The sequence below is a fragment of the Varroa jacobsoni genome, unplaced genomic scaffold (assembly GCF_002532875.2).
Source record: "Varroa jacobsoni isolate VJ856 unplaced genomic scaffold, vjacob_1.0 scaffold_1104, whole genome shotgun sequence".
NCBI lineage: Eukaryota > Metazoa > Arthropoda > Arachnida > Mesostigmata > Varroidae > Varroa > Varroa jacobsoni.
In genome coordinates this window covers 604,202-629,769 of record NW_019214006.1, presented here as the reverse complement: position 1 = coordinate 629,769, position 25,568 = coordinate 604,202, and the positions used below count along the sequence as shown (strand labels likewise).

At 42.1% G+C, this 25,568-nt stretch overlaps 2 protein-coding genes and 1 long non-coding RNA gene across 8 annotated transcripts in view; 2 read left to right on the top strand and 1 right to left on the bottom strand.

The window, feature by feature from the left end:
• The first annotated feature begins 1,758 nt into the window (after nucleotides 1-1,758).
• Nucleotides 1,759-6,000, top strand: LOC111266644 (proteasome subunit beta type-7). The gene is made up of 7 exons (XM_022844300.2): nucleotides 1,759-1,917; nucleotides 2,245-2,312; nucleotides 3,283-3,394; nucleotides 3,812-3,960; nucleotides 4,559-4,723; nucleotides 5,013-5,218; nucleotides 5,843-6,000. The coding sequence occupies exons 1-7, from the start codon at nucleotides 1,856-1,858 to the stop codon at nucleotides 5,909-5,911; spliced, it is 831 nt and encodes a 276-aa protein (XP_022700035.1). The 5' UTR covers nucleotides 1,759-1,855; the 3' UTR covers nucleotides 5,912-6,000.
• Nucleotides 6,001-9,546: 3,546 nt separating this feature from the next.
• for (cGMP-dependent protein kinase for) overlaps nucleotides 9,547-25,568 on the top strand; it is a 40,073-nt gene continuing 24,051 nt past the window's right edge. The window contains exons 1-3 of one of the 6 annotated variants that reach the window (XM_022844249.2): nucleotides 11,466-12,114; nucleotides 22,364-22,554; nucleotides 22,726-22,838. The gene's annotated coding sequence lies outside the window, so the exon portion shown is untranslated. Of the gene's footprint in view, nucleotides 9,566-10,219; nucleotides 10,469-11,465; nucleotides 12,115-12,185; nucleotides 12,632-22,363; nucleotides 22,555-22,725; nucleotides 22,839-25,568 lie in introns of those variants that run through there. The other 5 variants (XM_022844250.2, XM_022844254.2, XM_022844255.2 and 2 more) reach the window with 5 other exon arrangements.
• On the bottom strand, nucleotides 13,296-22,370 carry LOC111266623 (uncharacterized). The gene is made up of 2 exons (XR_002684188.2): nucleotides 21,764-22,370; nucleotides 13,296-19,595 (listed from the first exon to the last, which is right to left on the bottom strand). It is a non-coding gene; the product is annotated as an uncharacterized LOC111266623 (long non-coding RNA).

Here is a 25,568-nt window from a genome sequence, read left to right as displayed (position 1 = left end):
TAGTGCTTATGCTACTATTTCTGCTTCGTTACGAAGAGGAATCTCTACTATCGCATCGAATTGGTGAAACTCATAAGCTTTAGTACGAGCCCTAGGATTAGAGAGATAGGAATGGGGCAACTCCGTTACATCACATCATCATATGAATACTAAGCGCACGTTCAAGTATCACTTGAGTTCAAAGAATGTACACAAGCAGAGTGACGAAGCAAGCCAGTCGGAACGAATATGATGTATTGCGGAAAACCGAATCAATTGAATACTCTTTGTTAAGCAGAAGGCAATCATCTAGATGATTGAGTACCTACAAAGACTGAAAATCGAATGATTGATGGGAAAGCATGCTTTGAAACGTTCTCACGCATTGGAATATAAGGCCCTTGCTGTCTGTAATTGCAAACACAAAGATAGATTGAATCGAGGCAGGTAAAAACCGAATTAACTACCGCATCTGAAAACACCTACAGTTTCGGTGTGACTTCGGTGAACACTTGTCTTTTATATCGAATTTCAGTTAAACTGTGGACAGCTATACTCGAAACTAAATCAAACGTAACGATTTCTGTTTACGTTTGATACATTGCACCGAGTCTTCAAAAAATTTCCCGTTGAAAAACCTATTTTCTAAAAGTAAAGTAGAAGACATAATGCCCTAAGGCATATATCGTATTATACAATATCAAAGCAATAGCTGCAACAATGAAATTTCATTCAGTCATAGAAAGGCACCCGTTTCATGAGAGTTGTGAAATGTTTGACAAATAAGACGATGTTTACAATTCAATGCTTTCGAAATCATGGACTCGCATCGAGACAATAACCAAATATGTCTCATTTAACGTTACAGTATTTCCGCTTCACCAGGCCATTTCTAAGCAAACACATATAAACTTTTACGTGTATATTTAGTTTCACTAAAAACTTCTGAAGCACAGATATCGTAATGCCTTTAAGAGTGCATTTATCTCAGTTAGTGGTTTTTGAGTAAGTATTAAAAATAAAGCCTTACTTGTCTTATGGCCAGCTGTCATTCACTTAGCCGAAGCAACCAACCTTGAAAGAGTACTGACATTTGTGATAAACAAACAAGTGAATAGTGAAACAATGTAGACAACGAAGGCTAATATTTCTACAGCGATAATCATAAAGCGATGTTAGCAAGTAAGCGCCGTGGGACAAGTTAGATCATCGTAATGAAGCAACGGGGAACCTCACAGAACGCTGCCCTCGTACAGATTCTCTTGATTCCCCTAAAAACTAGTTGGTAATTCTGACAGCTGTCCAGAACCTAAATGACTTGCCATTTGCTTTCGTTCTCCCCAGTATTTGCTTTTTTTGAAAAATCGTCATTATTTGCCTTAAGATGGTGATGCCATAGACGCAATTAATTTGTTGAAGCTTTTGATGTAACGGTACCAGCTGTCAGCAGTTCATAGACCTGAAAGCGATTCAATTGAAAAGATAGTGACGTGCCCATATCAGCGTTTCTTTACGAGTAACCGCCACTACATAGACTGGATTTAGGGCAGTAATTCGGGAGCGAGTAATTGACCATGTATGGATTGTTATAGCTTGTTTTGTCTGTTCACATCGATGCCATATCGTTCCGTGACGAATGTGCTAAGCATTTGCATAGCGGCACTATGACTTCGCTATTTCCCGCGAATATGGAGCAATGTTTCCAACATGGAATATACGAATTTTCGCGCGCTGTGACTTGAATAATCATGCCATCATTCATCCTTGTTTACCCACAGCAGCAGCAGACGACTTGCCAGTGACGGTGCGATTCAGCTGTGTTTGTGCTTGGGTGTGAGTCGCTTGTCCGTGATAAACTCGAAATCGAAGTGTTGGAATGGCTTCAGTTTTGGCCCCAGAGTTACCCCCAAGAGGCTTTTCCTTCGAAAATTGCAAACGGTAAGGTTCGCACAGTCTTCGCAAAGTTGCCAGAGTTTATTAAGTAGTTCTGCCGACGTGGTTAGTTTTAACGTCAGTAAAGGAAGCCTTTGTTTTTTTTTGTCTTTTGTATGCTTGTTAGAAGATCCTGTTTATAGAAGATCAATTATCCTTAGAAACTGGTTTATTTTTAGAATGTCGATGTTTATGTAGTTTAAAAGCCCTTGATGCCTGGTGGGAACGTGTTGAAAAAAAAGTCGAAATTGTATCATGGGAATAGGTTTAAACTGAACAGCTGCTTTTCAACTCTGTGAGCATCATCTAATTTAGACATTATTTGGCTTTCAGCAATGAGTTCCTTGCAGCGAAAGGCACTTCTATACCCAAAGCGATGAAAACAGGAACTACGATTGTCGGTCTGTAACTAGCGTGTATTGGTATTATTAGAACTTATATGTTGGAGTGGTAGCATTGTTAGTCACGTATATTTAAGTATAATAAGTTGTGAGTTAATCACTAAAAGATGCGACGAGCTGATGCGGCTTAGTTGTAAAAAAAAACTAGTCCTCAAGTATTTAAACTGTTGCTTTTCTGGCTTTTAAAATTATTCCACGGATTTACTTGCGGGTCTGGTAATTCAATTCGTGAATGTGTACCGTTGACGAATGGGCGAAATTTAAGGTTTTTCGACTAAAGCGCTGCTGTAATTATTCATGCGCACGCGCACGCACGCGTTATGTCAGCCGCGAAACACAAGTCTGTTGCTTTTTTTTGTTTAATATTTTATGTCCTGGAATGTGTACGTTTTGACTAGAACTCGAATTCAGTCCTTTTACGATGAAAACAAATCGCTTGCTTGGCAACGGGTAAAGTTTCTTGAAAATTATTAACTCAGCTCTATTTAGGTTTAATGTATTTAGCACGATACGAATAGCGTGTTTAGCTGCGTCGCTCACCTGACAATAACAAGTTAGAAATAGAAATACTTACATCATTTACAATGCAACGCGCTGTTTATGCCAGGATGTTACGCGGTTCGGTAAGAGATACGCTAACATGCAATCCCTGACTAGTGGAAATAAACGGGACGGTAACTGTGTATTATAGTTGACACAATTTGCACTAAATTAAAACAAAAGTGTGTAAGTTTGATTCCTAACTGACCTTTCGGTGACCATTTTATTTATCTATAGTTAAATAGCACGTGATGTGCTTGAAGTTGCATAAGGAGAACTGGACGAACTTGCCCAAACAGCGATGATTTTTATTTAATGTTTAAGTTCGATGTAGGCTGCACCAATTGCGAGGTTGTAATGGAGTTTACTGTTGGTTTAATACTAATTTAATCATCAGAAAACTGCTTACTATTAGCTTTTGTTGCTACAGGTGTTGTCTACAAGGACGGCGTGATTCTGGGTTCTGATACGCGTGCGACATCTGGCAACATTGTGGCCACGAAAAATTGCAAAAAGCTGCACTATATGCATAAGAAGATATAGTAAGTGCTTGCGGAAGAGCTGAACTGCGATTTAACTTTCCCTATTAATTTATTCACCATGCGTTTTTGATCAATGGTTTCCTAATACTTGGCCTGAAATTGTGTTGAATATATTCGGTTAGACATCGGAACTTTTCGCTTCTGGTCGGATGGTTCACGATTAGTAGTTTGTTTGCCACCAGAAATGGTTGAATCATTTGAAATTGAATATGAGTACCAACATAAAGGTATCTTCTGTGAGTGATGCACATAGCAGTAAATGTCGGCTCTACAATTTTGGTTTGACTACGAAATTGGTATAAATTCTCGAAGTTTCGTTTAGCACATGTCTCGAATAATCGAATTCCTTTAGTCAATTTTAACTTTTACGTTACAGAAATTGGAATTGTGTTTAACCGAAATTATTATTTCTTCTAGTTGTGCAGGCGCAGGTACCGCTGCAGATTGCAGTATGGTGAACAAAATGATCAGCTCTCAGTTAGCGCTTCACGCGTTGAACACTGGACGTGAACCGCGTGTTTGTACCTTGGTTCGAATTCTCAAGCAGTATCTCTTCCGATACCAAGGTAGGGATAAACCTTTCCACTGAATTGTTCTTAGTCGACTCTACAACAATATTCAATGGCCAGTTAATAAATTTAACCTAATAACTCGCTAGCGTGTCGCAGAGTACTTAAATAATACGAAGTACAAGCTCGTAAGGGGTACAATGCTTAAAGGTTTGCGTAAAGAGGCTGCTTCGGGTCTTAAAAGAGGACATATTCATGATTTCCAAGATTCTAGTTCCTGGACAAAATTATGTTAGATTAGACAGAAGGTGTCTGTCTAGTTTTCTTTAATTCTTAAGACAGCAGCTACGATTTCGTGCTGCTTAATGTGCGCGCAATCGCTCAGATTGCCGGATATGAGTAGTCTGGGGTAAACCTAGTTATTAATAACTATTGAATTACAAGAGGCTAGATGTACAAGAAGGACGTTGTTATTTTTGTTATGCTAGATTGCACGGCTCAAATATGCATGAGCGCAGTTTTACGTTACATGATTGGACTATAAAAAAAAAAACCGGTTGTTTAAGATTATTCGAGTAGATCCTATATTTCAATTAGTAAGACCATTGCAGACAATGTTGAGCTTAATGTTTGATAACCTGTCTCGTTTGTGCAGGTCATGTCGGATGTGCCCTGATTATTGGAGGCGTTGATTCAACGGGACCCCATCTGCACTCGATCAGTCCTCACGGCTTTACGATGGAGCTACCGTACTTGACAATGGGCTCCGGATGTCTAAACGCAATCACCGTCCTCGAGCTGGGGTGGCAACCTGACATGGGTACGGTTGAACGTTTAGTAATTTTGGTGGTGTAAAGCATAGGGTATGTTATTTCTGAAGTGATTAATTGACGGTGGCTAATGTGTGGTAATGTGGTGAAATGTTGTTCGAACTGTGTAACGCTATGCGGAATGCCTAATATGCACATAGCACAGTGAACGAGGACTGTTTTCACTTAGCATCATTATCAACGCGAATCGGTTCCTCTAAGCTTCCCCTCGTGAAAAAGGAAGGGGAAAATAGAGTTCGGAGTTCTGCGAATAATTGCGTGTTTACTGTCCCATTACAGAGCTAGAAGCAGCAAAAAAGTTATGCCGTGACGCCTTGGCATCTGGCATAATGAATGACTTGGCTTCGGGTTCAAATGCTGATCTTGTAGTGATTACGCAGGCAGGCGCTCAGATCCTGCGCCCGTATGAGGTTATTCAGGAAAAGGGCGAGCACGCCGGAATTTACAGCTATGCGAAGGGGACGACTAGAGTTATTGAAACTAAGGCAAGTTTTCATTTTCTCTTTGAAAGCCTTTACTTTGGGGCCTCAACGTCACACTTGTTTTTTGTGACGTTGATTTCCGTGCTTGCCTTCATCATATCTGATCATTCAAGCAGAATCAGTTGATATCTAACAACGGGCGGTAGACTTCGGTTACTTGTTGGTTTTACATAACAATATTGAGCGTTTACCGATGCGGTGCATGGCAGATGTCACGTAAAGCGATTATGGTTACACTCAGTGAACTTTGTCGTGTACCGTGTCCTTAGGTGCTCAGTATCGTTTGACAAATTGGACAGCTGAAATCTACTGTAACAATGTTCGACCTACGATAGAATATTAAAGCACGGCAATGTAACTGTGTTTTTAATAAAATTTAATAATTTAATAAAATTCACGTAGTACTGAGCCTGTATTAGGTTCAGTACTACGTGAATTGAATTTGAGTGACCATTTCGACCGAATGAATGTCGAAAGCTTTGTAGATCGCTTGCTTCAAGTAACCGACGTTAACTGACAAATGACATGTCAAAAAACTTCGTGTGTGTATTTACTGCGATTTTTTGTTGTATTCCCGCCTTATCAGTCTCTATAATGAAAAGAGCTATGTGTCGAGTTTTATTATAGGTGATTCCATTCGACATAGAGAGCAACGTCGTTCGAACGACTTCGGAAGCTGAACCTATGGACATTTAAGTCACCGAAGTTAATCGGAGTTAATTAATTCTTATAGATGAACTCAGTTGGAAATTTCAATAAAAATGGAAACATTAAATTTTGGTTTATTGTTCTGTACTCGTACTTCTTTTTAGCTGTGATAGGATGGTGCTTTTCTATCATGATTGATCTGCATTTGTAGAGAGATTGTAGAAGCCAAATTCTGTCTTCTCGCCTTTTTCGTATATTTACAATTTCATATATTTAAAACAAGCCCGACCAGAACACGTCATTCACTTTTATATATGCTCAAGCGGACTGACTTAGATTGTTATTAGTTGGCAGGAATTACATCCACTCGCTTTGCGCTTATATCCTTCACAAGTTTCTGTATTGGAAGCCATTAGTGGCGCTCTACCAAGCTCACCAGACAGCAAGCTCACAACCAGATTTTTCGCCGTTTTGAAGCACAGTTTGTGTTTCCCAGCGTCCGTTGTGATTGCGACTGTGCACACTATCCAACAGAGTCGATTTCCACATTTTTTGCGATAACTGCGGATCCGACACACATGGCACCCGCTGTGAAACTAACGTGCTTTCTGTCCAGAAAATTGTACCTCATTGAACAGTGTACAATCATGTTCACGTCTCGGTGGTTTTGGTGACATATTGGAAATGCTACTACTAAATAACACTTCGGCAGGTTTTAATAGTCCGGTATAGTGTGCCTTAATTAAGGGCAAACCACCTACCTGCACTATCGTGGCTCACCATGCCAGCACATTATTGAGGCACAAAGTGGCATTTTTAATGGCGGACACATAGGTTGGCCGGTCCGTGGTACGGTCTTTAGGCATTCCAGCCTCTGTTTCAAGTTTTTACGTCCGGTGTTGCCGTTAGACATTGTATCAGAGCAGGCAAATACGTCACCCGGTAATCTATCACGATGATTATAGGCTAACGTAGCTAATGTCTTCCATTCTGGTTTGTTTACGGACGTTACTCGTTTACATACCCTCTTTCGAAACAGCTACACGTGTTCGCCTCTTGCTGAGCATGGTTCTGGATGCAGGCATCGGGTTTCTACGTCGTATAGTATGAAACTACTCGACCAACTTGACGTAGGTATTTACTCTTGCTGCTGTAACAAAGCTAGCGAAAGTAGTTAATTTCGCGATGCCTTGAAAGTTAGCCAAAAACAATGAACTCAAGCTTGACTCCCAGCTTACGCGGCACGTCTCGGTCAACACACAAATCTTTGGAACGTTTAAACGTCCTCTCTGTTACGACGAAAGAACGATTTAGGCAACCCGGTTTTCTTTGGAGAAAAGTAGTCTTATAGTTCATTCCTGAAGCCGTTTCATGTAGTCGCTTCTCATGCCTGCGAGTCGAATTACACTCGAACGATATTTTGCAGGTGTAGTCGCACTTTTGATATCATTTGGTCGGTTGACTGTTCGCGATCGTTACGTAGGCGCTCAAGCTTTCGATTTATTTCTTTGCTCGGACTTCTGGCAACGCCATCCGCTCACCTAGGTACTTGACAAGTCGGCTCCGAAACGTGTTCATATCGCCAACCATGCCATCGCTGCCCCCAAAATGAAACGAGCTTGTTTAGCTTTATCCTTGGCCGGCAGCGACATCTACTTCACAGTTACTTGCTCTGCGCTTGTATATCCAAAAATTGTTTTAAGCTAATGTCCAACATCGCCGTTAGGCATCCCATCAGACAACAAGCTTGTATAACTCTTGACGTGTGTATTTGCACCATATTAGTTAGTCTATTACAACTTCTATACTGTAACTTTTTTGTGACTATATCACAATAGGGTAATACAGCATTGCGAACATTTTTAAGTGGCGACGCAACGACTAGTTGTTTCAAGAGTTTGCATTGATAACTTAGTGACGTTAATTTACCGACATTGAAATTCGATGATACATTATTTCCAGCAGTTTGCCATTTAGTCGTGGGTTAACAAACGTCAATGAAATAAATCATCTTAGTAGAGCTTTACATCATGAAGCTAGTGCCAGAAAAATATAGATTTAGTCGATCCAAGCCGTTGTAATCTACCATCATTGTTACCCAAATAATTAAAATCAATTTGGTTTAGATGTTAAAATACTTACGAGTAAGTTTATCACGAGAGATACCTGTGTAAATCGACTAATCTGAAGCTTCCTTGAACACGAAGTATTACACAATAGGGTAGATGATAAACGAGCACAATATCAGACATTTGAGAAAGTTGAACTTGACGAACGTACCATGAAGTATAGCTGAGTACGAATTATAAGTAACTTAAATATGCCTACTATTTGAGATATAGGTCACAAATATTTCTAAGTATAAATCCAGTGCGTTCGTTGTTGACACCATTTAGGTATAACGTTTTGTCAACAGTGCATCTGAAGATCGCCACCCTCCGGCTTTATCAGCTGTTCCTCCATTCAGCCTGACAGCGTCCTGGCCATTATCATCAGCCGAATCGTCTCAAACGGGTCCCATTTTTATCCACGGATTATCGTCGAGCAAGGAGATGACTTTGTGGTGTACACCTTGTAACGCAGTTACTGTTTTAACAGTCAACTACAATTGGTGTTCCAATTGTAATTGACTGTTGAAACAAAACTTCGCTACAGGCACAAAATCTTAACGGACATCACATGCATCCAATCGAACCGCTAAACGCTTCTTAAGAGGGAATATTTTTGGACACATCTTTTTTTTCATTCCTGTCGATTACACTTATGTTTTCTCTCATGTTCGTTCTCATACACAGAGTCTATCTCTCCCTTTCTATCTTTTCCTGTCGCATCATCGCTATTTTTGAACTGTCAGCGTTGTGGTTTGGATGGTTAGCTTTCTGGCAGAGAAACCAGAGGCCGCTGGCTCAAGTCCGGTCAACAGCATATAACACGACAGCTGTGATTAAATAAAGTAATCTTTTTGCCGATATCGATGTTGTAGGCATTAGAGCGCACGGCCCCGTAAGCCTTCTTTGGGTGTTGTGTCGAAATGCTCAAGATTGTGTTTGCTTGTTTGCATGAGTGTTTGTATGAGTCTAAGCATGGCTTTCCTATAAGTCGTTTTACTGAACTCCGCACGGGTTTACTAAAGTCCGTTAGCGCCTATGGCAACACCAACGGTTGCAGCTAAGCTAACTCGCTTTTTACCGCTGCTATAATTGCAGCAGCTTTTGCTACCTTTGCTAGCTGCAATTACTGCTTCAGGGGTCCGTCCCATGATGATATACCACTGGGTCAGGCGAGTCCAACTCAATAAACGTTATTTATGTACGTTTTATATTATCACTGTCGTTAGCGTTCGCAGGCGGTAGTGGAGCCGCCGCAGCAGCGTTCGCTGTTCGTTTTGTGGCGTCCTCTATAAGGGCTTCGCCCGGCAGCACCGGTGGCGTACGTCCGCGACTAGCTCTGCTTCAGCTACTGAAGCAACAACGGTAGAGAGCAACATGGAACGAGCGATTGCAATCGTTACTCTAGTCTCCGTAAAAGCAGCTACTGCCCCGGCTATAGAGGCACCGGCTGCTCACTCTGTTTGCTTTCCAAAAATAGCATCAACCCTTTTCCTCGATTCACGTCGTCTTCGCGTTGCTCCATTACTGCTGCTGACGCAGCGGCTATGCCGCGATTCACCGACTAACGCTTTGGCTGCCTCTCAGACTGACTGTAAGTGTGTTCTTCATTTTTCTGCTTGTCTGTCTGTCTGTCTGTCTGTCTCATTTATATCACAGAGAAATAAATGTTTAATAATAGTTATAGAACAATATTAGGTAAGACAGCCGGTTCTCTTCCATAGGCAGAGGTAGCAGCGGAAATATTACCGCTGCTGCCTCTGTCAACTGCTTGTCAGAGCAGTGAGTGCATGAGCAACCTGAAAAATACCTTCGACAAGGAAAAATACTGCTTTGACCCTCCGTAGAGCTTCTGCAGAGCACTGTGATATCAAAGTGAGGAGGCAGTATTATAAACCCCCGCCCCCCTGCCTCCCCCTACTTGGCATTCTCATCAACACTCATGTCTTGCACAGCCTGTTGACAATGTCACATAAAGAGAATATAACGTATATGTAAGTTTGCTAGTTTCTAATAATGCTCTAGCTACTGCTACCGTTACCGCTTGCGGTCTCGGGACGTAGTAGCTGTCAGTTACCTTGGATAGGTAACCGGATAAATTCCGCGCTTGATATTACCAGCACTCTCCCATGCGTCAGCGTATGCGTGACCTGGTGTTACGAGGTGATGCCATGTTGTCTTCAAAAGGAGGGTTCGCCGACTTTACTCGTTGACTGCTGCAGGAACGAAGACTAGCGGGTACGAACAAAAGCGGGCGATACAATGCCAACAAATGAATTAGCGGACCCTACTTGATAGTTGTAGATCTATAGTTTTGTGTTTAGTGTAAAATTATTGGTGAGGACTGGTGCAAGTGTTAATCCGGATTTGGCTTTGATTCAAGTATCACTAATGTGAACTGGTCATGCTGCCTATGTACTATTATATCAGCAGCACCTGTGAGTGAGTAGCGAGCGGAAGCGAACGGTTCGAAGAATCTGCCGGCGGCAGTTCGACGGTACGAGAGATTATGCAGTTCTTATGTTTATTTTTTCATTTCGTTTCTGATCTACGCGACCTGATATCTTTTCAGCGATAATTAATATTAGTGCTTCGGAGCTCCTTCCAGAAATAAATTTCGCTAGATGCGCTGCTAGTTTGCCTTATACGGCGTAAACACTTTCCAGACTCTTGGGCTGCATAGCTGTCTCGAGATAAAGCAGGGCTTACTGCGTACCGTGGTGGCGCGTTGTGACGACTCTGTCTACCTTCCGCTCCAACCGTGGTGTGTGCTGTTTTTGTTTGCGATGCGTGTCGCCCTTCCTGCCATGGTAGATTTATTGTCTAACTGGCAGCCAGCCACGCACTAACCGTTGGACCTCACCCATAGAGCGCAGAAACTGCGAACCGGGCTGAAGCAACAACGCAATGGTTTTAGGCAACGACGGTTTCCGAAGATATCAATAGAAGCAACTGCGCTGTAACGACAGCAGCGGTAGCAACGGCTCGCAGTAGTGGTCGTTTCGACAAAGAGAGCTTTAGCGTTCATTTTTTTGTTCGCTCTAGCTCTTAGTGATAGTCTATAGGCAGACAATTGCCTTGACGATAGCAGTGCTATGTGATTGTTGCATTGCTACTGGTGACACTAACTGGAGAGCAGCAGCCGGTAGCCGCTACGGCGGTGGCGGCGGCAACAACACCTACAGCGCTGCAGTAGTAGTTGTTTATTGTCTGGTTGGCCGACTTGACCGGGTCCGGCCCGTTAAGCATGAAGAAAAAGAAAAAGTGCAAGAAGAAACCGTCGTGCAGAAAAGCCTCATTGCTGCTGCAGCCGCTGCTGCTGGTTTCTGGCCGCGCAGACATCGTTTACTTTCTGGCGGGGCTGGACCGGCAACGAGAGGAGGACTGCTGGTAATACATGTTATTATTCATCCATTCGTCTGTGTCTCTCCTATCCGTTAGTCGGCTCTGTACGTTCGGCTGTCCGTCTTGTTCTGTCTGACCGCACTACCCCGCCGTCATAGCGTTGCGGCAACGGTCGAATCATCGGACGGCGCAGAACTGAGGGCGGTTGGTGGCAGCAGCATAGTTCCAAGCTACAACAACTTTTGCTGCTGCTGCTGCTGCTGTCGCCGTCATTACAGTGGAGCTGGCACCGCATTAAACGCTGCAGTAATGCTTATAGTTTTTCTAGTTATAGTCGACGTCACCGTCGTTCGTTCGTACGGAGGACAACAACAGCAGCAGCAGCAGCAGATTATCAGTCCGAGCTGATTTGCTGTGGCTGTCTGTTGATATTGTGGGCCAAACAGGCCCTCGGCTCTTTGCGCTTTCCTCCTGCTGATTCTGACTGGCTGGCAGGCAATTGCTGTTGGTGCGTGCGTGCCACCGCTGCTGCACATTTTCTGGGAGGGGGAGAGATCTACGACTGAACGAACAACACAAACACTGTTTTGTTGTTGTTATTGTCGATGATGTTGTTGTTGTTGCATTAGGCTCGCATCGTCGTCTTCGTGTTGGTATTGATCTTCGAGCCGCTGGCCAACGTCGCGGCAGTGCTCGTCGTCGTCGTCGACGGCGACAACGTAAAGGAAACGGACAAGCAACCAGGGAAATCGACATCGCCATTGCCAGTTTTGACTGCATTAAAGTCAACAAAAAAAGGTAGATGTGCCTATCTAACAGCAACAGGAACAAGAGCGCGTGAACCTCTGCTTTTCTGTGTGTGTGTGTGTGAATGCGTGCATTTTGTGTATCTACAACACCTGCCCGTTTTATGTCTTCTTCGTTCGTGCTGCTACTACCGTAGGCGCTGCTGCCGCTATTGTCGTTGTTGATGATGAAACGGAAACAACATACAGAAGGCAGCAACAGAAATAAAGCAGACGAGGTAGCGTGTTTTCGAATACCTTAAGGTGTAACTCGACAAAAACGACGACGGCCAACGACGAGAACAGAAGGGAGATTTATTCATGTCGTAGTTGACATCGAGAAAAGAAAGAGTACAGCTTTTTAGTCATACGAGGCTGTGCGCAGTGTCATTGTAAACGACGACGAGTGTCAGCGGGATCATAAGCGAATCTTACGAGATCTTATTAGTACAATCACATAGAGGAGTTCTTTCAATTCGTACAAAAGAGCAGAGCTCTGACCCAGTAGTGGAAATAAGTTACGGACTCGGGTAAGTAAGTGTATTCAATGGAAGTAGAGTACAACGGGTCAGATAAAACGAGAGCGATTCGGATACCACGGATAGCTTATGCTGGGAGTGTTTGAGAGCATGCATAGTAAACGAATATTAGGATCGTATCTATGCATGTTTCCTTGAACTAGGTTTGAGGCTCGAAGCCAGCTAGAGCAGAAATGTAAAGCAGATGAGGTAAGATAATGTTGCAAGACTACACGGAAGCGAAAGGCCGTGTTGTTTGCTGATTTTTCGTTGTTCTTGACGACGAATGCGCTGCTGAGGCTGTTGTAGAACGACAGCAGCGGTAACAATCTCCACCGTGCGGGTGCAAAGTCCGCGAAAGTGAGCAGCCATCGGCCAGGAACAAGCTGTGACCATTGGCGCTGCCACTTATGGATCGACGATACGCGAAGACATCATGATGGAGGGACCACCGCAAGCGAACGAGAAAAGCGGCAGGCCCGGCTGACGAATGAACACGCAGCGCCCTGCTGCAGCCAATCCCCACTCTCAATAGGACCGGTTTGTTTGTTGGTTCCAGCTTTCGCTGTGGCCTACGGAGACAAATCATGGACGCGCGTCAATGTTGCAAGTGATCGTCGCGGTTGCTATGATGTTAGTGGCAAAGATAAAACCAAAATAACCGCAACAACAAACATAATTGTACCGAATATTTTAATTAATAGTAGTCAGGTAGCGCTATTGGGGAAGTAGGGTTCTCGAAAGCGACCGACAAGTAGAAGCACGGCTGCTAGTCAGATTAACAGCGGCAGTTGGTGGTCGGCACGGTGCAGTTGTAGCACTGGCGTTCGTGCCGAGACGTTCTCGGTAAAAAAGGACTCCATCCGAGGTCAGTCCTTGGACGCGTAGAGTCTAACACAACAACAAACGCCCAAAGTCGATGAGAAACGGGAGTCTAGTAAACGTTCATGTGAAGTAGGAGGTTCAAATGGTAAGGTCTAGATGTGAGGGGTTTGAACGTGGGGGAGAAACCTTGAGGCGTTTACCTGTATAGATTGAGGGTGGGTGGCACTAACCCAACTATGCAAATGGTACAATGTTATATGAAAGCAAATGATCGCGAATTGTTAAGTTGTCTCAGATCACCACACTAGCATAGGGAAAAAGTGTGTAATGCCAGTAAGCGAACTTTATGTCAGTATTTGCATAAGGACAATGAATATGAATATTTTTCGTATATCTCATTTATATATCAATAGCAGTAATTATGTTTTCATACAATATGTTACACTTAGGACTATATTCAGGAATGATGTGTTAAGGAACGAGGTTACGAGGATACAAACAAGTATATTATCGGGTTGAGTCAGTCGTTTAAATCAAATAAGTGCGGAAGACAAAAGCGAGATCAGTGGATAAATAGATATACGCACAATCTGTACATAGACGGGCAAAAGAGAAAAGTATAAATAGCTTGCCTTTAAACGCTGGAACACGTTGAGAAAGAAACGAAAACGGCTCGCGCCGGCATTATACAACAGGATGTGGTTGCTATTACTGTCTTTGGCCTTCATATCCACTCTCACCTAGTAATATTCAAGTATAGCTCACTACCATTTCTATCCTAACAGCATAGTTGTCATTATATTGATATTTCTATTATTCAGCGTTAGGGTCAACAAAAAACCGTTGCTCTCACTATTCAGCTACCAGCATCAGAGTCTATGGTAAAAATGTTAGGCTATCGTTGGCACGAACTCCATTTGGTTTCAAACACGTCATTTGCTTTATATGGATTTACCCTAGATGTAAAAACCCCGAAAAATCATTTAGGCTACAAGCCTGTTCGGCCATCGGTTGCAAATTGTTGCATTTTTCGTTTTGTTTAAAGTGAAGGCAGACGTTTCAGCGTTCCTTCTGCGCAAGATGGTAGTATTTCTTACGTTGATTTATTCTACCTATAGTGCTAATTTGCTTATAGAAGTTTTTGAGAAAATCCTTCGTAAGCTAGATTTTTTCCTGAAAATTGCGGACGACGAGCTATGACTAAATCTATTCTCCAGAACATCATTATATTATTATGTTTCCAGGATTTTAGTAGAAATTGACGATATCGATTACAGAAACATCGTACCTAACTCGTGCGAGTTGTGTATCATATTTTTATTTTTTATGTTACTATGAGTTAATACGTGTCCCACGAGTCAACAGCCATAGAAGTCTGTTCTGATCGTTCGCTTTATGGATCAAAAAAAGTGGACTGTAAAATAAATAAGTCTACGGAAAATTATGAGAACTTAATTATTACTGTACGTGGTGACTGCTTGAAATAAATTAATTAATTTGAGCTTATAGTGGCTGCTAAACGACTGTCATTGTCTATACATCGTGTTGCGCTGGGCATAGTTCGTACGGCGTGATATTAAGGTGCTGTTACCGCGATAAAATCGTCGTGTACGCTGTTGCTAGTTGCTCATGCGCTCGTTGCGTTTAACCAGCCGACAGGCATCACGTTGTCGCTGCATCTAAGGATCACGGAGGTTAGGCGATGACGTTAGATAGGGAAGAAGCTACCACGCCAAAAGCAGAACCAAGCAAAGCCAACAAAATGGTGTGGACTGGCAGTCGAACGTTTAGGTCGGGGGGCAAACCGCCATTATTCTTCAGTATTGTCTGTCGGTAGTGCTGCCTCGTTGCTCTACAAACGAACAACCTTGAGGGCCGCTACAGAGGTAGCATCAGTGCTGCCGGTAGCCAGCCAGCGAGTGGTCGTCGTACACTCCTTCGCCCGGGTTCACTCACCGCCGCCGCTTCTCGTCATCGCGCTCGAGCATCGGCCATTGCCGGAATAGTAATACATCGGTGCTGTGTTCGGTACTTTGTTCTTGTTGTTTGCCGGTTATTGGATTAGAAGATAAGTATTACAGATCAAGAGAGAAATTAGTGTAAAGGCAGCGACGGGGATAATGCTGTTATAGGTAGAGGCCGGATGGTCCGTAAGCCGGTCGCTGATCGGTCTTCAGTGGCTGATTCATTATCGCCTGATAAATGCTCACATGACAACGAGCGGCGGCACGAACGAGGAACTCAGGATGCCGAACTCTTGCTTTTGTGCCATCTCTGTTTCGCTCTTTTTACGGCGAATGCCACATACAGCGGCAGTTGAATACAGCTAGCGTATTAGCAGAGTTGTGAACGTTGTCATGGCTTAACGGTAAGCCATAGCCGTCTCGGTCTGTTTACGTCGAGGCCGTCGTGAGCTATTGGGGGATGTTTCGAATCATCGAAAAATCTTGCGTTTCACGTACTGCGTTGCTGAAGGTCGCACGTCTCTGTATCTGTTCCCTGAGGTGTGATCGCTAACGCGCCTGATTCTCTCGATGTCGGTCCTAACCACTCAGTGGCGTCACCTGACGTATCGGCGCGTTCAGAGAACCTGAGAACACCAATGCAGACCGAGCTCGCCGTTGTACTTGACACTATCGAACAACGACCACTGCCACAACTCATCTTGAAGCCCCGATCTTCGATGTTGGTATCGTTGAACCGAGTCCATCCGGTTTTATTTTTAGTGTTCTTTTCGAAGCTAGACGATGATAGTGACGGCCGCGCTGTGCATACGAAAATGGCCGACCGTGGGCGACAAGGGCTTGTTAGGAAATGGCGTGTAAAGAAAATAGGACTGTGTTAAATTGAACTAAACAGGACCCATATGTCGGTCTGTTTATAGCTACGTAGTGGCCAATGCAACCTCCCTTCTCGGGATGGATGGCGTGATAGCAGTACGCGCGACAGCCACATGGGTGATAGTCATGACCGCTCCGCACTCTAGTTATTTCCTCACCCCGTCCTCGCAGTTGATATGACCGTCACTGTAGAGCAACAAGCTCATACGACGATGTTATCCTCATTACCAGTACTACTATCTAACAGCGGAAAGGAAGCAGACACTACTATCTTTGAAAAGATGATTTTGTTGCCAGTACCGTCTCTGTCTCTCCTATGAGCCAGTTGAAAATGCCTCGCAACCGCTTGCTGTACGTCGTGGTGTAACGACTTGATTTCGAGTTTACTTGTTCTTAATCTACGGTCAATAGCAGACAAGGACAATAGCCTGTGTCACGAGTGGCGTTCTCCATTATTATTATTTTGGAAGGATATTAGTATACCTGCGTGTAAAAGCGTGTTGAAAGGCTAGAAACCTTTGCAAGCGAAGGCTCAAGTCAGACGAATCTGGTTTAAATTTGGGATATAGCGTAGTCAGGAATTCGCTCTAACGTATGTCGGAAAATGAATATTAAGAGATCATAATCAGATTCCTCTATTAACATTGTTCAGTCGTACGCTTTGGTAAAATGTGCTACTATACGACCAAGCCCTTTCAGTCTCTAGGCTGGGCCTTCTATAAGGTTCGCACTAACTTCGTCAAGTGGAGATAAACTACAACGAAAGAACCACATAGATAATCCTGTTATGATGCCTGCTTACTTCGAGTTAAATAACGTTACAGTTAGACAAGTAGTTTAATCAAAGAGTTTTCTTATACAGCTTATGCCTGTCCAGTATCCAGAAGGAATATAGTTTTTTCCACTGCAAGTTTAAGTGTCGCTTGTGCGTATCAAGGTAGATTCCGAAAGTGTGGTAATCTGTAACGACACCTTAAACAACCAGCTACGTGCATTGCACATTATCGCAAATTATTATGTTCGCTACGCTATTTAACTGTCCACTGGAACCGATAATGTGCAGTAACACAATTTTCAACTTGTACCGTCTAAAATTACTAATTCTATAATCAGCCCTTTATTGTCAAATGATTTATTCATAATTCTACCAATATGAATTCCCCCGCTACGCATTTAAGTTCACGCATCCTGTAGCGGCAACCAGCTAATGCCAAAAACAGATAGTTGTCACTTACAGAGTTCTTTTGTCTATCATTATCTGGCCCAAGACCGGAGCAGTGTTCCTTGAAATCTTAAATCCCGACTGTTGTCAGCTGTTTGAATTTTATTGCTAAACCATTGTTAATACAGTATCACGGCTGTTCCAACTCTCTCAGATCCAAACAACCAGCCGCCACTGTCTTTGTCATCATTAAGCAACGGTATAAGCACCATCGAAATCGTTGTTAGATTTGTGTATGTACTTGTTATGCAGTAGCCATAGCTAGCAGGCAGGCAGACAGACAGACAGACAGATCTATAATAAAATGAGGTCACTTTTAGGTCACCTGGTCGCCATTTAATCGTGAGAACCAATTTATAGGACGGGATTAAATGGCTGTCCTGTGATTTTGTTGTATTAATCAGGCAGTTAGTCAATTGAACCGTTTGAGTATGACTGTTATTGAAGAATACGCTACACGCGCGTGGATGTTGTTTCGTTTTTATCTGATTTGACGTTTTGAAAGAAAAATCTTCTTATATGTTTTTTTTTGTTAATTTTTATCATACTTATCCTACTTTGAGGGTAGTGAATAGATTGTCTTTGTCTGACCATTTAATTTATTTGTTCATATGAGCGATGTTCGAAACTGACAAAAGTATACTATACATTCAAAGGAATGCAAATATCGCATTCCGGTATAGAGAAAACAAAGGGATTAATTATAAGTTGAAAAAGCGCTTCTTAGAAGGATTAATTCCGTGTTGGTTCAGATAAACAGGCTTTAGTGGTATTACTCAGAATTATTTAGACTCAGGTGCTGTTGTTTTAATAGCTTAACAAATCACTTTGTTTGTGCTATAAAATATGAATGTATGTGTTAATTTTTGTAAAAGTCTTTTGCAATGTTATAGCCAAGCTGGAGCAGACATTTTAACATAGTAGTGCAGAATATGCTGCTATATAATAATAATTTAGAGGCAGATGAAGTAGTAACTGATTCGCTACAGAGTCTCTTATAGTGTTTTTATTTTGGAAAAGATCTTAAGTATACCATCGTCGCTATGTCTGGTCGTTTGCCTTTAGACCTGGTATGCTTTGAAAATGATATCGACATATTCTCAAGTTTTTTTTTGTAAAAATCATACGTTGCAGTGCGACAACAACGGCAAGTACAGACAGTAACAACTGAGTGAGGATTCGCTCATAAACTGCCAGGGATCAGTCGCTACTGCGACGTTATTCCAGACTCAGAACGTTATATGAAAAGCTTGATTTAATTGATTACGCGACATTTCCGTTGATCTATTTGTGGCCAGCGTAAGGGTAAGGTATTGAATTACATTGTGAGCTGGTAATATGCTACAGAAATGAGCGTTTCTGATAAAACGTATTAGTAATGTAAAACATTTATGCAAAACGCCCAACCTCTAATGGACCGCTATTTGTACGATTTCGGCATGATACATAGGTTTCTGTGTTGCCTAGCTAGCGATTTAACCGTCTCTGGTTTGTTGATGATACAAAGCATTCATCCATTCCATGATTCAGAATGTTACGAATTAGGATTATTTTGTATTGTAGTGCATTTTTTTTACTCATATTATAGCGGAACACATTACGGTCGAGGGCAAAACAACGACCTTCTTTTGCCAGACCAGAACCCACCCTTGAAGAAGACTTTAATCGTCTGATACAATTGCCGATCGCTCATCTGGTAGTTAAACTAGACATAGTTAATGTCTCCACCTAAAGCGGTAAAACACAATCGTTAATTTTTTATATTCACCCAAATTAAATCGGACATTAAGGAATCGGACGGTTTAGAATAGATTCGCCACGTGTTTTCTGGCTATGGTTTTCGTCTATGTTAGAAAGATACGGGCTCTAGTTCTAGCGAAATGAAGTCTTCACAAAGCATTTAAGTTAGCAGTCAGCCTTAACGCTGATATGCCATTTTCTGCCTCAGTCGAATTAAATACTGCATTAAAAGCGAAGCATCTTCTTTCCTCAGAATCCACGCCTTAAGGCCACAGAAACGAGACCCTTCATTCTGTTGCTTCTCTTCGGTGGACTTTTGCCAAACATCAGTTGCAAGTCCTCGTTATAGCTGAAAGCGAATACGCAAATTGATCGAGAAGTTGAAACATTCGTTAGCATTGTGAGTTTGGTCATAAATATATACCCATTTTATTTAGCCTCAAATTCGTTTACGGCCTATAGGTAATATGATAAAACGATTTCTGACCTCTAGCTAATGCCCGCAATTCATGGAACTACAAACACCCTTGATCTGCTGTATCTAGCATTGTAAGGGTGCTGTTTATTATTATTATGTTTTTATCCTAAGCATTTATCGACATGATTTGTGAATGTATTTAGTGTACGGAAAAGGTGGTTGCAAAATGATGACGATCAATCGGAGCAGAAGTGACAGATGAAACGAGAAAGTTAAATGCATAGGTATCGGATTGAGTGGTCTCTCGAACAACTCGATTTGAATAGCGACGATTCGAGGTGATATCGGTCTCTGAAACTGAAAATGTAGTGGGCAAATAAAGTAATTATAAAAATTAAAGAAAACGTCAACCGAAGAATAATTTAAACTCTCTCCAATACTATATGTAGGTATTCGTTAGGAAAGGCTTAATTATAAAATGATTGGCCTGCGTACCGCAACATCAACAATAAATGTTCGAAAAAACGTAAAGTGAATTTTTAACTATTTCTTTACTGCTGAACGTCCCACCTACTCCTGATAAGCACACCAGCACGTTAATCACACCACGATCTACGAGGATCCCTTATTTTGTCATTATAGATGAAGGCTATAAGCGATAAATTTCTTCTCGACGTTTTTACGCTACGATAACTCTTTGCAATGGCAGAACACTTTTTGCCACACATCGTAAACGTTAAATCATATCATCAACAATGAAGTCATTCATCTACAAGGAAGCTGTCAATAAAGCTTAGCTGTTATAACAGTTATAGTAAAAAAAAAAAAGATGAAATAACACTCAGCAATGACGGAGAAGACTATGTGGGACGCCGCTACCTTTATCGAGACACGTTGTAAAGCGTATATATTATATTTGTGTAGCAAGGTCTCTATCTGGCTTTCAGTATAATTTATTTCTCAGGACATTTCTGCGATAATTTATGGGGTGTGTTGCGTATCTCGACATTGATTTGTTTACGCCGATTCGAAGTTTCCTAAGATTAACGGCATCCCCCACTAGATAGTATATTCAAGTCCAAGGTACATTTGTGCTCAATCCAGTAATAATGTCCTAAAAATAATTCTTGCAAGTTATAGAAGACAGCTTTGCGCCAAGTGGCATAGATTGTTTTGCTTTTTTCTCCATGAAACTAAGTCTTAACGTTTATAAAATTATATTTGGAAAAAAACAATTATATGTATATATATAATTGTTTCTGAGATTGCTACTTGATCCATTTATTATCTCGCATTCGTTGTATATTACGGTTACGTCACCCTATTGATAGCTGATGCTTGCGGGACGCGGGAGGCCTTGCATGACAACGCGATAGGCGAAATCGTGATGCTGCTTATCGTCATCCAGATAGGCAACGTGACTTTAGGCAAATATGCATGTTAGTTTAAAAGAAATCATAATAACAACCGGTAATTGTTGCTAGTTTCTAGCGAATTTGATGGATTTATTTAAGCAGCAACGGCGCCTTTAGTCTTCGGAATATTGACCGGCTTCACCGTAAGTACAATCAATGAAGGAAGAAAGAGCTTTGATTGTATGGCGCTTGAATAGGTCTTTTAGATGAGACGTTTATCAGTTGAAGCGATGATTGAACGTACGGTATTTGTAGTGATTGAGAGCGTATTGTAAGCACAGTTTCATAGCTACCATAAACCCGCATAGCTCCGGTTGACGTAAGGAGGCTGAAGTCAATTATGAAACGATTATTAATGCCGAGCCATTGTTATTTTACGTCTAGCACTTTTATTTTATGTCTATTATTATTCTATCAACTATGATCCTAAATGCTGTGAACGATAATCAAAGGCTCACAAACCGGATAATCTGCAATGAGAGCTGATCTTAAGTTACCTACCCTTTCCAAGTGGCGCGTTTCGGCAATACGCATCATTGTCGAAATATTGAAAAGAATTCGTGTGTCTAATTTACCGTATGAAACTTATTCAAGTGATATACGTGCGTATATATGAATATGCAAACATCGGCTGATAAGGTGAGCTCTATTGGCAAAGTACAGATGGAAAGTTTTGCTCTTTACCTGCTGGTGTTTTCCGGGAGGGGATGATGGCAAACCATACGGCTGCATCGTCGTGGCGGTGGAAACAGTAATATCTTTATCTTGGTAACCACTCCCTCCATTAGAAACAGTTCGATGAAAGAAAGCTGAAAGGACAAAGCTGTGACAACGCTGTAGAAATCGAATGCCAAACGCTTTCTTCCCACGCGTTCAGCGATAGGCCGTCTCCCTTCACCTCATTTAGTACGCTTCGCCATGGTCTGACGGTCATTTCTCGGCGGTTGTCCCCCTTATTAAACTGTAGGTGCGAGCTTCTACATCTCACTGCACTTCAGCTGATCTAGTCTTTTTAATACGCAGGTACGCGGTCCCTCATCAGGATTTTCATGTCATAACCGAAAGTGCCCTCGGTTGTATAAATACGGCACGAAATTGGCCAAATACCGGTTGTAATTTCTACTAAAATCGTATTATTGCTCTACGGGCGTTATTATCATTACACAAAGCTATCGTTCTATGTGCTATGTGTACACGCCTATTCTCATATGGATGTTTTTATACAGTAATTATAGGCTGTCAGTGAATATATATAACGTGCTTTTTATATGTGATTCGTCTCAGTCACCACGCGGAGCTGGCGTATTCAGCTCGTTTTATTACGTACGAATCTGTATATGTGGGGGACCTTGTTCGTCCGGTACGAAGGGGCAAGAAAGACAGAAGGAGCGCAGAGAGGAAAAGAAAGCTTGAGATACGAAAGGGGGGCAACAACAACGGCAGAGCGCAAGAGAAACGATAGAAAGGTTATTTAGGTAAGGCTCATGAGCACTAGAGCAATCAAGGTGCTGCTATTAGCGTAGAGCATTTCGTGGCGTTTTGCTGTTCATTATACTTCTATGTGTGTATTTATACGATCTGCGCATGTGGGGGTGTATATTGGTCTAACCCGACATCGTCTCGATGTGCCGTGACTCTGATTACAGAAGCCCTATGTGGTCGGCGCCTTGTGCCTATACCCCTGGCCTATCACCCTTTGCGTAGCAGCCTACGTTCAATTACCGCATAGCCGTTCCAGCCTCCGTGGACGACGCATCGTGTGAGTACAATTTACAGCATCAGAAATGGCGAGGTCTTTGCTGACGATAGTATTGAAACGATTGTTTTTTGTGACTACAGTTATTTATTTATTATGAATCTTTTTGTGACGGCAGACCCTGATGGCAACTTAAGTGAGGAGAAACTTTGAGAAAGTATTTAGGCCAAACCTATATCCTCAGTCCTAGGTGGTATTTTCCAACACTAGTATCTTGTGTTCGCTTGTCAGTTTTTATAGGCTCGCCTCATATTTAGAAGTTTAGAAAAAAATAGCTTGTTTGTAGTTTGTTAATTAGCCGCATCAACTCAGAAACAGGTACTTAAATAAGGTTTTTCCATTAACTGAAAAGGACATCTCTCGTGCAGTGTCCACTGTATGTTGCTGCCATTCGATCACCATGGCCTCAGGTCAGGTTCTAAACTGGTCACAATTTCTTTTTGAAAATTCTTCTTATAGTTTGTAAATACTTTTCAATAATACCTATAAATAAGCCGCCGATATTAATATGTGTAACCGCCTTCTTGTATTGCTCAAACATAGCAGACGCAAATAATCTTAGGGTTTAAATTCTAGGTTGATTCTAAGTTAAAAGTCTCGTAAGCTCCAAGATTTTAAAGCACCGAAAAGCCGAAAAGGGTCAAACAGGCACATACAGTTAAAAAAAAAAAGCTTATAATCTGTCTTATTATCTCTTTTATGAGGATGACCGTATCGTCACTAAGTACTTTTTATAAGTAGGCATAACAGTGTCATCCGTTCGTTATAAAGTCAATTTTGGGAGATATATCGTTATTTGTGTCGGATGTATTGCTTGTAAGTTTCGATAACGATGTACCTTTAAGCGTTCAGCCCATGTTAGAGAGTTGGCGTTAACATAACATATGAACAGGGGTCTTCTTCGATGCACACACAAGGCATTTAGTTTAGAACTTTATGACTACCACGGCGAATAATTGATTTACAAGCGAAATTGTATAACAAAAAAAATATTGCTATTAGCTGGTGCACAATCCGCTTCACGTCACTGTTGCGTTTCTACCGTTATTTGACTGCCATAACCGTTTTTAGAACGTGCTAATACGTACATGCCATAGATATGTATGTATGCGCACTCTTTGCATCACTCTATCGCTGATGGCTTTAAGCGACCCTAAGTCCTTAGCTGAGAGCCTCTGTGCATTGCTTGGCGAACTAATAGAGTTTGTCTTCTTTACCCAATAGGAATAATGGTTGCATCCGCATTGCTACACCAGCCACAGGTCTCCTGCAGCTGACAGAGAAACGGGGTAGGCCGTATGTCGACTGATGGCTAGCGGCCCAGCTCTTGATTCTCATGCACTCGTGATTTGCTTGCTGAATTCACTCATTACATACATATGTATCTTTCGGTGGTCGTCAGATCTTATCGGGTCGATAAGGATACTTTTATAGTGTCTGACACGCGTGTACATCGTACATTAGTGCTACTGAGATGATGAGGCGTGTCGACGACAATATCCGTTAATGTTCTCTCTCTCTCTCTCTCTCTCTCTCTCTCTCTCGCTCGCTCGCTCTAACTTTATCGTTGCATTAGCTAGTTAGGATTTTCGATTCTAGCGACAGCTTGATGGAAACTGCTCAAAAATGTTTCGTATTGGTAGTCGGTTATTGGTAAAAGGTCGTGTATAGGCCAACATAACGGGTCTATCTATCCGCCGTCTGTCTACCTAAAACGAAAAGAAAACAACGACTTGTTAAACTAACTTCCTGTCGTATGTCTGTTTACTCTCAACTGACCGTTATCATCACCTCGCTTTCAGTGATGCCGGCTTTTTCTACCAGTGGTAACTAACTTCGATGAAGAAAGCAGTTTTTCATATAGAGAATGGGGTCTCTGGGTTATATTTTTGAGTACGCTGTGTACTTCCGTTTGTGTCCCCCTTTACTACAGATTATACTTGGCTACTCCTGGGTGCCTCCAACGTTGAAAACCTGTCAGTTAATGTTCGGGTAATATAAGGATAAATGATCATCGTGGCAGTGAAAGTCATCCTAGTAATAGGGGTTGTTGATTAATTTCATTCCGATGCCATCTGTATCAATGACCCTATCAAAGACTGTTTCGCTTTCGCCTATCTAGATATCCATGTATCTCTTTATGTCGATCTCAAAGAAAACGTTGGCTATTACCTTCCGACTGGCACCCACTTTACCGTTCTTAGTGCCGCCGCGAAATGTGCTGACTCAGACCCACACACACACACACACAGACACCCACGTACAGCCGTACAGCGACATAGGCATGCAGGTTACTAATACTACAGTCTTTCAGTAGCGTTATGGACTATTTTGTTTCGGTTTAGATTTGCACATACGCACAGAGTTACCGTTTGATTTAGAGCGACGATTAGAAACAGCAATTTTATCCTCGTAGCGGACCAATGTACGCTGGGCAGGCTGGGATGACTACCAGCTGTACACAAAAATAAGGTTTGCTGGAAGCATTTCGGATATTCAATTGTTGTTGTTGCTGCTGCTGCTAAAACGGGAAAGGCTAAAGGTGGCTGTTGACGCCCATACATGACTATGTACGCGAATGCTGTTATTAGCCATGTGGGTCATAAGGTTTTGAAAACTAGTCGTACCGATTTGTCAACGGGCACCGAAGAATGATGCTGATGAACATGGCGATAATAACGATGGTTGTGGTCATCTGAATGGAAAGGGGACGGGGTGATACTACCTAACACG